We start from the raw sequence: 13,726 nt of genomic DNA on the forward strand, positions 1-13,726 counted from the left end.
AGCTCTGTATGCCTCTCAGTTGGTGTGACGTCATATAACCTGGGGCTATAAAACACTATCAGTAAATATTTATGATGTACCACCTCCTGATTAATTCATTGATCTCCTTTCAGGTCAGGCAATGGGGGAAACGGTGGTGGTGGAGGATCTTTCCTTTCCTACCTGCAGGAGCAGACAGGCCCGGGATGGATCCCTGTCACTGACCCTACTCAGGCTTGGGTGGGCAATCAGTCTAAACCCAGGCAAACCATGGAAACCGTGATGTCATCAGTGCGTAACGCTGTGGATGGAGACCCATCACGAATGTCCCAGGAGGCCTTGCTTCAGCCAGTGAGGGACATGGGGCACTCTGAGATCTTAAGAGGGCACTTCAGAGGTACCCAACCATTTGAGAAGGGTTTGGGCTTTCCACACAGGGTACCAGAGCTGAGGGCCTGGGATGATGTCCGCCTGAAAGGCCAGGTGAGCACGTCAAACCACCAAATTTAAAGTGGTCACAGTGAGTAGGATTACTCCTTTTACAATGTCTGGCAAACATTTCAGTCTGAACCAAATTAATGAACTGACCAGCAAACTGCATGTATATTTAAACTGCATTTAGCAAATTTTTGTGGTGTAAACAAAAAAGGCGAACTGTTCCAGCAGAAGTAAACCTGGGAGAAACAGCGTGATACAGCAAAATCATTACAGTGTTATACACACAAGCAGTTGCTTTCATACTTCCTCTTCTAGAAGTCACCGTTTAAAACCTCACTAATCAGAATTATGTTATGTCGATCCTGGGATCATACAGCAAACGTAAACACACAGCCAAGAACACACACAGTGGTCTTAAGCCCAATTTGGGCACAAACAGCGTGTCCAGCCAAATATAGAAAGCGCTCTCACTCGTCAACCCGTGTTACACGATCCCCACCCCAGTCATTCCCACATGTTAACTTTCTGGCACAACGCAGACACATCACACTGTATGGGACAATCTCAGCTGTGAGACTGTGAGAGAACAAAAATAGAGCCTTTCAGAGCCTTTGTGGGCTTCATGCCTCTTGTGGGTCATAATGATACCCAAAAAGCACATTTAGCTTAATTTGGAGGCGTTGGCAGCTGCATAATAGATCCTATGATTGTTTTAGGAGAAATGTGTCGTGTAGGCTGTAGTTAGAGCAGCATATATGTGTGAGAAGTTTCTTAGTGTTCTTACCACAGCGCACGGAGCTGCTCTGCTGGGGGTATTTAAAGCTCACAGATCACATGGTCAGAAAGTGAGAGAGGTGGGAATAGAAGCCTCCCAAGATTGCTTTTGGTTGGATCTGGTGTCTTTGACTATACTCCTGACCGAACACTAGGAAGGAGAAAGAAAAGAGACGTGGGGGGACAAGGGCCCACGGCCCCAGCAAACGGAGGACAGAAATGAAATGAAAACACCAATTTGACTGAACCAGTGACAAAAGGCTGCGGGCTGCAGCTGTTACCTTCTCCCTTAGCTAAGAGAAGTGTGAGAAGCAGGAGTCACCACCAGCTAAGGGACTGAGGCTGCAGTCGTGCGTTGCTCTGTGCCAACCGTGTTGATTTACTGGGGATCAAAGTGGGGCAATGTGGGCCCTGGTTACCGAACTCCTCTTCAGCTTCGTGCTGCTGGCGTTCCTGGTGATCAGCTGTCAGAACGTCCTCCACATAGCCAGTGGCTCGGTGCGGTCGGTGCTCACCTACATACACACTCAGCTGGACCACGAGCTTGGTGAAATCGAGGGAGTACCCGACGAAGAGGAGAACGTCACCACCAGAATCGTCCGCCGTAGAGTCATTCTTAAGGTACAAGAAAACGGAGGTCCACAAATTTGAAGAAAGGGTCTTAGTGGCAGAAGAGAGAAAAAGAAATGAAAGAGCAGGGGGTAATCACTGCTGGTGAACTCTTGAATGATGCAGTGTATTTAAGAAAAGTTGAAAGTGATACAGGATAGGTTGGTGGTGAGTTATTTGACTGGTTTTACTGAGAGGAGTGGGAAGGTGCAGCATTATGGACACAAGTAATTGTGGCATACAATGATGGGATTTTATTAATGTTTGTTTTTTTCTATGACAATATCAAATGACTGAGAATGCAACTAAATATATCTTCTGCTTTTATAGATATACTGTAAATAGATTGTCTTCAACTCAACAAGTTTGGACTCCAGTTCTATAAAAAGTTCTCATTGGCTCTTTGCCATTTCCTTCTTATTGTATCTCAAACTCTATAAAACAGCACATTTTTTATTTATGCAGTTAAGTACACTGAAAATCACACTGAGATTTGGTGGATTACGATATAATTGAAATTATGTACAAAGCATATAATATATAATTTCCTCTTACTATCCAGAATTTTTTTTAAATGAGGGATAATAAATACAAATGAAAAGGATATTATGTTTCTGAAAAGGCTGGAGCCAGTATGAAATTTCATTGTGTATCTGTGAGATTAAACCTAAAATGTACAGCACACTGAAACTGCTTAAAAGTTGTATACAAATAACATAATTATTCAGTATGATAACTGATGCTCTAGATACAAATAGTTCATTTATAGCTGGATTTGACATAAATGGTTGGTTGTTTCTTCTTTTGTGCTTTTTTTTGGTGACTTTGTATTTAAATCCGAGGCTAAAGATGCAGTTGATTTACTTTTCCTTACATGTTGATTGTTTTATTATGAGTAGGTGAGTAAGCTTTAGCTTTGGACTTGCACCCTTTAGGTTTGTCACTTCTTTTTTATTATCATTTAGATTCCTGTGTGATATAAATGAGCCAAATTGAGATAAAGATCAATTCAAGAGTTTTATTCGGCCTCCACATGCCCGACCTTTTCTCGTTCTTAGGCCGAGCATCCAGCTTCAGGAATTTCTTTGAACTTATAAATAGCTCTACAGACATGCTGCTATTATAGAGGGCTATAACACTGTTGTGTAGTAATGAACCTCATCAATTGTAACTATAAGTGATAAGATCCCCACTGTTAGATTTACTTTCTCTCTCACAAGCACCCGCACCTGCTCCTCACCTATCTGCCATTAGTCTGATTCTCCATGCAAACAGCACTGCAGCGTCGGCTGTTTTAACTGCCTTTATTGCCACAGTTCAAGACGTTTATGGTTACAAAAAAAGCTTTTCTCTGTCCTCAGGGTGATGAGGTTGAAGATCTTCCTGGGGAGCAAGTGAGCGAGGAACATTTCACAGATGAACATGGAAACATTGTCACAAAAAAGGTCAGCCATTTAAATTGCGTCCTTGAACACGAATGTCTCTGTTTTCACTTTTTTGTTATGTTTTATCATCACAACACTTTCACGGATCTGATTATTAAACTAATAATCATGACAAAGTTGTTCATCGCACATGACACTGCAAAATCCACACTTTGTTTTCCCCCAGCATATTTCACCGATCCAGTCTTTTTCACTGCCTTTTCCACGCTCTCCGCTCTCGCCCATCACTCTCTCCCACCCTTCTGTGTGCGACTGTGTGTGTGTGTGTCTGCGATAGATCGTGCGCAAGGTGGTGCGCAGAGGGAAGGGGTCAGGTGAGGAGGGGTTTCAGGAGGTGAGCGTGGAAGGTTCGCTGCAGGACGCCAACGAGCTGGACGCTGATGCTGAGCAGTTCATGAGCTACGCCGTCTTGGGTCGGGACAGCAGCAAGGTGGGCTTCTGATCTGTAGACGATGCTCTCTGTCTCGCCTGGAGCTTCCGTGATGACCTCGGGTGTGCAGCGAGCCTGCAAAGCCTAAACGCACTGAATTAGATCAGATGATACATACGATGACACCCTGTTTCATTTAAATCCATGTAGTATCTGGGGTCTGTGCTGCAGTAAGTTTTAAAGTTTCATCTCACTGTGGATTCCCAGGCATTCCCCGACGGTCCTTGTGCAACTTAACCTGCATAAGCACAAGTTTGTTTGTGATCTTATAAAATAAAGGTTAGGCATTTCCCACTATGTGTCAGGACTAAATTGCAACAGAAGACAGAGGGACATGTATTTGATTAATTGCCTGATTGCTGACCTCCCATAACATTAATCTCCATATACTTCTCTCTCATGCTCATTATCTGCATGTAAGAGAACAACTGGATCCACTCTGCTCCGGTGCTCTGATTTTTTTTAGAGGCTCACAGTCGATCAGTTCATGAGCGTTTCACTGTTTTGGTCATCACTAAACCACACCTGCAGTTCATCTGTTTTTTTCTTGCACATTAATGACTGAATGAACTTATAGTGGTTCCTCGCAGTGTTTTTTTTCTCCCTGTCAGTTATCTCACTGAGTAACTGAGTAAGGTTTATCCTTTAACTGTGAATGTGTGCCTTAATCACTCAAAAACAAAGTTGGGGTCAAATATTAATTGCATTGAATAAGTTGAGGTTCAATACACCAGACGCAGTAATTATGAGGGTTGTTGTGACTGTGTGAAATTTCCTGAAACTGCTGTGTTATATGGCCTAGCCCATCCATTTGAAGCTTAAGAACGCTTTTCAAAAAGTCTTTGCAAATTTTATCTGACATTACTCTGAACCACCACCTGGCTTTCCATCTGCCACCCACCACTTCTATCCTTGCTTGACTGTTTATACATTATTTCTTCCTTTTTTTCCCTCTGTTTATTTCCTCTTTTCTCCCTCACATTTCTGTTTCACTTCCTGTCTTGTGCTCCCTGTTTGTATGACCTCGTGACACTGTTTGCCTCCTCTGTGGGTTTGTTCCTCTCTCTCTCTCTCTCCCTCTCTGTGCCACTGTCCCTTTCTCCTTTGTTTTACCCCCTTTACTAATATTACCTCAACCTCTTGTTCTGCTCCTGTCATCCAACTTATTCTAAATCCTCACACCTCTTCTGCGGTCAACCCCCTCCCCCACCCTCTGATGTAGCCCGATACTGTGGATGTGAAGAAAGGTGCTCAGATAGTGAAATGTGCCAGTCTGCGGAGAGTTAAGCAGTGAGGCAGACTGAGTGCTGCGTCCCCGCAGGTAGGGGACTGACCCACAGTGCTTCCTCTGACCTGTAAACTACACCATTTAATCCAGTCTGTCTGGATTAAATGCATCTGAATGTACATTTAATTCAATAATTACTAATGATACGCTGGTGCAGCTAAATGACACCTAAATCTTTAATAGTTCAAATATAAATGACACACATGAACGCACATAAAAAGGAAAAAGATCAAGACATAATTTTTGTGTGTGTGTGTGCATTAGAAAAAAAAAGTGTTGTCAGGAAAACTCTAAATGCTTGAGATTTGGTAGCTCTTGCAAATGTCTGCTGTGTCTAATACAAACTGCAATTGATTTTGATTTGGAGTTTTAGTTAGTACAAATCCAGGTGATGTACACTCACCGGATACTTTGGTAGGTACACCTTGCTAATACTGGTTTGGGCCCCCTTTTGCCTTCAGAACTGCCTTAATTCTTTGGGGCACAGATTCAACAAGATCCTGGAAACATTTCTCAGAGATTTTGGTCCATATCAACATGACAGCATCTCACAGTTGCTGCAGATTTGTCAGTTGCTCAACCATGATATGAATCTCCTGCTCCACTGAGCTTTGTTATTATCAGCCTTTAGAAGATGGACACCTTGTGATCATAAAGGGATGGAAATGGTCAGGAACAATACTGTGGTAGGCTGTGGCATTTAAATAATGCATTTGGTACTATGGGGCCCAATGCGCGCCAAGAAAATGTCCCCCATCATTACACCACCACCAGCAACCGTTATCCACTGATACAAGGCAAGATGGATCCATGTTTTCATGGAGTTTACACCAAATTTTTACCCCGCCAGTCAAATCCTGCAGCAGAAATCAAGAAATTTTTCCAATCTTCTATTGTTCGACTCTAGAAAGCCAATGCGAATCAGTTTTCTGTTTTTAACTGACAGTAATTAAAAACTACAGCACCCAGTACGGTCTTCTGCTGCTGTAGTCCACCCGCTTCGAGGTTTGACATGTTGTGTGTTCAGAAATGCTCTTCTGCATATCTCGGTTGTAACGAGTGGTTATTTGAGACAATGTAGACAACTGATGAACTTGAAACAATCTGGCCATTCTCCTCTGACCTCTGGCATCAACAAGGCATTTTCACAAAGAGAACTGAACATTTTTTCAAACATACTCTGTAAACGTTACAGATGTTTGTGTGGGAAAATCCCAGAAGATCAGCAGTTTCTGAAAAACTCAGTCCAGCACATCTGGCATGAATAAACATGCTACATTCAAAGTCACTTATATCAACTTTCTTCCTCATTCTAATCCCCAGTTTGAAATTCATTAGGTTGTATCAACCTTGCTTACATGAATTCCTGCCATGTGATTGGTTCATTAGATATTTGTGCTAACAAGAACTCGAACGGGGGTATCTAATAAAGTGGCCGGTGAGTGTATGCACTATCTAGAAACATTTACTTTTTGGAATGAATCGATATATTAATGACTGATGACCCAGTAATGCTTTTTAATGTCATCTTTTTTCCTCTTTTTTTTTACCTCTTGACAAAAAAAAATAGAGCTTAAATAAACAATAGAAATGACCTCCTGACAAACACTTTGCCGTATTTACATCAGAGTATGAAGTAATATTTATGAATAATTTTTTCTATCAAGTCTGTTCTTTCAATTGTATATATATTTATGTACAAACCGGATTCCAAAAAAGTTGGGACACTAAACAGATTGTGAATAAAAACTGAATGCAATGATGTGGATATGGCAAATGTCAACATTTTATTCAGAATAGAACATAAATCACGGAACAAAAGTTGAAACTGAGAAAATTTATCATCTGAAGGGAAAAATATGGTGATTCAAAATGTCATGGTGTCAACAAATCCCAAAAAGTTGGGACAAGGCCATTTTCACCACTGTGTGGCATCTCCCTTCTTCTTACAAGACTCAACAGACGTCTGGGGACCGAGGAGACCAGTTTCTCAAGTTTAGCAATAGGAATGCTCTCCCATTCGTGTCTAATACAGGCCTCTAACTGTTCAATCGTCTTGGGCCTTCTTTGTCGCACCTTCCTCTTTATGATGCGCCAAATGTTCTCTATAGGTGAAAGATCTGGACTGCAGACTGGCCATTTCAGTACCGGATCCTTCTCCCACGCAGCCATGATGTTGTGATTGATGCAGAATGTGGTCTGGCATTATCTTGTTGAAAAATGCAGGGTCTTCCCTGAAAGAGATGACGTCTGGATGGGAGCATATGTTGTTCTAGAACCTGAATATATTTTTCTGCATTGATGGTGCCTTTCCAGACATGCAAGCTGCCCATGCCACACGCACTCATGCAACCCCATACCATCAGAGGCGCAGGCTTCTGAACTGGCGTTGATAACAACTTGGGTTGTCCTTGTCTTCTTTGGTCCGGATGACATGGCATCCCACATTTCCAAAAGAACTTGAATCGTGACTCGTCTGACCACAGAACAGTCTTCCATTTTGCCACACTCCATTTTACATGATCCCTGGCCCAGTGAAAGCGCCTGAGCTTGTGGATCTTGCTTAGAAATGGCTTCTTCTTTGCACTGTAGAGTTTCAGCTGGCAACGGCGGATGGCACGGTGGATTGTGTTCACTGACAATGGTTTCTGGAAGTATTCCTGAGCCCATTCTGTGATTTCCTTTACAGTAGCATTCCTGTTTGTGGTGCAGTGTCGTTTAAGGGCCGGAGATCACGGGCGTCCAGTATGGGTTTACGCCCTTGACCCTTACACACAGAGATTGTTCCAGATTCTCTGAATCTTCAGATGATGTTATGCACAGTTGATGATGATAACTGCAAAGTCTTTGCAATTTTTCGCTGGGTAACACCTTTCTGATATTGCTCCACTATCTTTCTGCGCAACATTGTGGGAATTGGTGATCCTCTACCCATCTTGGCTTCTGAGAGACACTGCCACTCTGAGAAGCTCTTTTATACCAATCATGTTGCCAATTAACCTAATTAGTGTTAATTGGTCTTCCAGCTCTTTGTTATGCTCAAATTTACTTTTTCCAGCCTCTTATTGCTACTTGTCCCAACTTTTTGGGATTTGTTGACACTGTGAAATTTTGAATCAACATATTTTTCCTTTAAAATGATACATTTTCTCGGATTAAACTTTTGATCTGTCACCTACGTTCTATTCCAAATGGAATATTGACATTTCCCATCTCCACATCATTGCATTCAGTTTTTATTCACAATTTGTTTAGTGTCCCAACTTTTTGGAATCCGGTTTGTATATATATATGTGTGTGTGTGTATATATATATATATATATATATATATATATATATATATATATATATATATATATATATATATATATATATATATATATATATATATATATATATATATATATATATACATATGTGTGTGTATAACTGTCCATAACCAAAAATTGAATGCAAATATTATTTCATACGTTTGATGGAAAGAGATTGTTAATGTGGCAGTACAACAACCTACTGTATGCTGCTTTAGTTACTTTTGTCAGGCCTGTTGTGAAACACTGTAAAAAGTCTGGCACAATGTGCACTCAGCGAAGAGAGATCGTAAAATGACAGCGCCCAAGGTCAAAGCTGTAAGGCATCTTGCCTGGAGAAATGGAGCCACTATAATGTGTGCGTGCGTGCGTGTGTGTGTGTGTGTGTGTCTTGCCCTCACTAACGTAAATGCCATGACATTCCTGAGCTTGCTGATTTTTCCAGTGACTCACTGCTGAATGTTAAACCACTGCTGGGCCCCATTTGCGTGTAAATCTTTAGCAGAACTAACGTGTCGTTGAGTCTTTGAACGTTATGAGGATCAGCTGAAGGGAACTCCAAAATATCAGTCATTATAAAGCAGTATAGTAGTATGCATAACCAGGAGTCTAAGGCACTCACATTAGCACTGGCTTGTTGCTTTTTGCATGCCACCTGTGTTGCACGGTAGCAGGACGATCGAGAGGCTTGTAAATCACTGCAGTTCTCTCTCTCTCCGCAGAGTTCTCCGCAGGATTCAACCCCTTCACCAAAACCATCCTACATGAACACATGACCAGCAGCAGCTGACAGGAGGAAGACCGCACATCAGAAGGCAAACAGATGGAAATGAAGAGAAACCAACTCAATGGCAACCACAGTGGCAACTATCAGCACGCACCAGAAGAAAAAGGATACAGATTTTCTTGTAGTTTTTATTACTTTTTTTTTTTTTTAAGAAATGGTGGGAAAAAAATATCTACTACTAGGCTAGGAGCATGATTTCGTATAAAACAAAAACCAGACAGACAAAAAAAAAATCAAAAACAACAAAAAAAAAGAAACTAGCAACCAAAACGTGCTTCCTGTTATCTGTATCAGCATGAGTGACTGCTGCCGCATGGCCTGTCTTTAACTACAAATACCGAGGGAATGCAGGGGCGGGTTAAAAGGGTGGGGCGGGATGGGGAGGAGACACCGCTTAATGGGATGGGCATGCAATGTAGGCTACCACCGGCCCATTTTCTAACCCAGTGGTGAAGAGTTTAACTTAAGAAAAAGAGACACTAAAATACTGAGATTTACGTCATCTCTAGGCAACTGTTACCCCCTCCTCCTCCATGCTGCGCTCAATCAGCACCACAAACTAGTTTCAAACCTGGCCAAGTGCTCTCTAAGTCCAGTAAAGCTACAGTTATCGCCCCAGGATATCAGTGTTGTGTACATAATATTGTATGCACTAAAATGCTCTACGTGACTGTGTGTTACGCGTGTTGTTTCTGTTACTAGATCCCTATGCGATGCAACTGATGCTGCTGTTTCAGGTACATGAGAAATTCCTCCCTGTTTTTTTTTCTTGTTTGGTTTCATTTGCTCAGAATCTATATATTATTCTTCTATATCTTGAGATCTTTGTGGCTAAAAGAACACACCGTTGTGTCGCTCTGCCTGTTTTAAATCGTTGGATTTGCGTGTGTATGTGCGTGTGTGTGTGTCCGGATGTTTCGTTGTGATTTTCACGCGCTATCATTGTTTGCGTTCCACATGTCTGACTGTAGAAGGAAGATGTACTTTAAGTCATTTCCTGTACCGTGGGGATTTTTCAGCTTTGGGAGGCGGGTTTACAGCAGGAACCTGCCTCGCCAAACTTTGATCAAAGTGGCTTGCCTTGTGGAGAGGAAGGTAAAGAGATATATATGTACAAGTGAAAGATTATCACAAGAGATTAACCTGCTCTTCCATCCTACTCCTCTGCCTTTTTCTTGTCCCCACTGTGCTGTATCCTCGTGAGGTTTGTGTTAATGTCTGAGCTAAAATCCCGATACCTCTGCTTATCGCCCAACCTCCATCTCTCATCCCCCAGCCTCTACAGTCAGCCTCTCAAAGTAGATGTAGCAGTCCCGTCCACCTTCCACTGGGAGGCGGGATCCCACCTTCAGCTCGTACAGTAGCTGCGTCTGTTTGACCTCATCGCACAGTATATGACACCACCACACGAGGTGCGCTTACTGACCATCTCACAACCACCAGAAGATGTCACTCGATGAGGGTAAAGTAGCTGAAACGGAATCATGTAGCGCTAGTTTTACTGGATGAAGTGATGTGCGTTGTGTTTAGGGTCGAGGACGTGTTGAGCTTCGATGTTTGTCTCCTTGGCAGTTCTTCAGTGTGTAGCAAAGACAGTCACCAATCACTGTGATGAGAAACTGTAATACTGACCCGTAACTGTGAGCCTGACCCGTCCAGAAGCATGTCTCTTGTTCCGCTCCTTTCTTTAGTCTTCTTGTCACGATTTGCTGTCTTAACTGTACTCCAGAAGTAGAAGCAATAACTGCTTTAAATAGAAAGGATTATTCGTGTGTGTGTGTGTGTGTGTGTGTGTGTGTGTGTGTGTGTGTGTGTGTGTGTGTGAGCGAGAGAGTGACAGAGGAGGGAGGATTTTAGGATCACAGCTTGCGTTCTTCCTGAACTTTCAGCTTTACTCTACTTCTCACTTTACTCAGAAATGATGTCAGTACATTAGCATCCTGCATTTTATCCTTTTGCCTCTTTAGAAAAGAAAACTTTAAGTATACTGGTGTGGCTCCATGCCAGCCATCGCATCTGCAAAGTGCCCGCTGTTTGTTTTTGTTACTCATCTGGGAATGTAGGTGTGTTCAGACAGTTTTTAAACCTTAACAACATTCATATGCACCTTGAAAGAAATCCTGAGTGTGTTTTGCGTGTGTGCGAGTGTGTGCGCGCGCGTGGTGTGATTTAAATATCACGTACTCAGTCCTGGATATTGGGACAAGTTAAAGTTGTGATAATATCACAGGAAGTAATATTGCAAATGGACAAAGACTATATGTGTAATTCTAAATCACATATTTTTAAAGGTTGATTTACCTCAATAAGTGTGCCATCTCACATTATATCAATAACCTATACATGCGTTTCTTTCAAATGTTGCGTCAGACATCGAATGCTTTTATTATAGACAAATATGTAAGTCACAAAAATGTTGCAATAAGCACCCATAAATAAGTGTTTAGTATGGCTTCTCACAGCCATGAGATGATGAATGTAAAGTCTTGGTATACTGTGAGTCTTGTTATGAAGTAGTCATCCGTGTTGGCTCTATACTTCAGTAGATAATAGGGTATTCACTCTGTTGTTTCAGCTCAATATCTGCTGTTGATTATCATAAATATGACTTCATTCTCATTTCATCACAAACATGCACAGATGGTGGTAGATTTTAAAGAGCGAAGCCTCAAATTTATTTATTTTTTGACATTTTAACAAATATCCCTTCATGAGGTATTATTGTTATTTTATTAGCTTAATAAAAGTCAGATGTCAAAAAAAAAGTTGTGCCCCCTTATATCAATCACAGCATATGATTTGCTCTTTAAGGGCTCATATGTTTAGGTTGTTTTCTGCTGATGTCAGGCTCAGAGCCAGACGGGAACTGATTAAAGAAGATAGACGGAGTTATGGGGGAGGCTCGGTGGCTTCGAAGGCTAGTCTTCAAGATGACATGCATTTTCCCTCAACACAGCCCACCCCCTGCCATTTTTATGCCCTTTTACCAAATATGAGACTGAGCCAGTCTTAAGGCTTCCACGTGGTGACCGTTTGGACGTGGTCAGACGGGAGTCCGACTAAGTGAGAGCGAGAGAGAGTCGAGGTTACGTCAGAAAAAAAGCACTGCACTGAGGGACGACTGAGATGATGCCATGCACCAAGTTCATGCAAAAATATTAACTGTTGCAAAAACTAGAGAACACATGTATATTCCTTTAGAATGGATTGAAGACATTATTAATGCAATAGCATATTACTCAATACTAAGGAATGCAACTGCGCACATGCACAGAAAATGTTTTTAACATAAAAGGCTATATATATATGAAATATATGAAAATATATATATAAATATATATATTTATTTAGAATGCTATGCACCCTTACTTGTCAACTGGGATTCTAGTTATGTTATGGATGTACTTTTAGCATCATACAGCTGTAGCTACCAAGAGACTGTTGAGTTCTGGGTAATGCCTGCAAAATGGGGATAAATAGGGTTCTTGTGGGTATTTTAACTTGTTTTGTCTGCTTTTTTATTGTTATGGAGAGTCAATCATGGATTTAAAATATGTAAAAGCCTTTTAATCCAATCAAATCCGAAGACATCTACTGACAATTTACTCTGTACACCAGCTCAACATTTACAAAATTAATAAAGAAATGAAATGTCTTTGTGTAGATTGTGTGTGATTTTCTGTGTGGCACGTCATCCATGACAGTCATCACGAAGACAGTTTTAAAAACATGCTGAAATTTCAGGTGTGTAGCTGTGCATGCTGTATGAAGATGATCTTGTCTTGCTAGATCTTTACAAAAAACAAAAAAAGAGGGGGAAGGGAAAGATGCTCATTTGAAACGCCACAGAGGAAGTAAAGTAAACGAACAAATGGAAGCAACACTTACACAGCCTCGTGGAAACAATTTTATACATCTTTTTTTTTCTCTTTTTGTGACACATCACACATGTTTTCAAATCTCCCAGTATGTATTAGAGTTGATTTTGACATTTGATGGTCACGTTTGAGCCTTGTAGAGGATCAGTTCTGCAACTTCCTGATCTTAGGTTCCTCAAACCTTTAAGCTAAAGGTTTAAATTTTAAGGCTTCTCGGTTGTGGAATCACCTGCTGACAACTTTTCTTCTCATTAAAAACAGAAAAATGCATTTACTTCAGAATTGTCCTTCAATCCCGCAAATTTTGCTCTTGTTCTTTTTTATTTTGTTTTTTACTAACATGGTCATAGTTCTCCAGATTTTCTGACAGTCTTTCAAAGCTTTTCTTTGGACACTGGCTCCTTTTTCACTACCAGAACATTTTTGGATGAATGTCTTTTGTGTTTGTTAAGCCTATTAACATTGACCTATGAGTTGTTCAAGCATAAAACAGCACCTAACTAAAGGGAACAGGAAACTTAGCAAAGAACCAATTTTGCAAAATTGCAAAAACACATAATTTCTTGCAGCTTCTGGTTATATCTATGAAAAACACCAAAGATAACACTATTTGACAGGAATAAAATAGTATTTTTCACAAACATGGTGATTCCAAAAGGCCTATTAAAATATATGGAATAATCTGGCATGGTGCGCAATGCCTCCTTAAGGAATTTGAGGAAACTGGACAAGTGGACGACAAAAGAAGACAAGAAGATGAGAAGATATCAACATTTTTATTATTATT

At 41.0% G+C, this 13,726-nt stretch overlaps 1 protein-coding gene across 1 annotated transcript in view; it reads left to right on the forward strand.

Moving 5' to 3' along the window:
- ank1a (ankyrin 1, erythrocytic a) overlaps positions 1-12,716 on the forward strand; it is a 46,474-nt gene extending 33,758 nt beyond the window's left edge. Inside the window, exons 43-48 of the mRNA XM_039620857.1 lie at positions 114-462; positions 1,573-1,812; positions 3,162-3,245; positions 3,523-3,675; positions 4,898-4,996; positions 8,997-12,716. Coding sequence (XP_039476791.1) covers positions 114-462; positions 1,573-1,812; positions 3,162-3,245; positions 3,523-3,675; positions 4,898-4,969 — 898 coding nt within the window. The 3' untranslated portion in view covers positions 4,970-4,996; positions 8,997-12,716. The remainder of the gene's footprint in view (positions 1-113; positions 463-1,572; positions 1,813-3,161; positions 3,246-3,522; positions 3,676-4,897; positions 4,997-8,996) is intronic.
- Positions 12,717-13,726: the final 1,010 nt, after the last annotated feature.

Source organism: Oreochromis aureus, linkage group 12 (assembly GCF_013358895.1).
Source record: "Oreochromis aureus strain Israel breed Guangdong linkage group 12, ZZ_aureus, whole genome shotgun sequence".
NCBI lineage: Eukaryota > Metazoa > Chordata > Actinopteri > Cichliformes > Cichlidae > Oreochromis > Oreochromis aureus.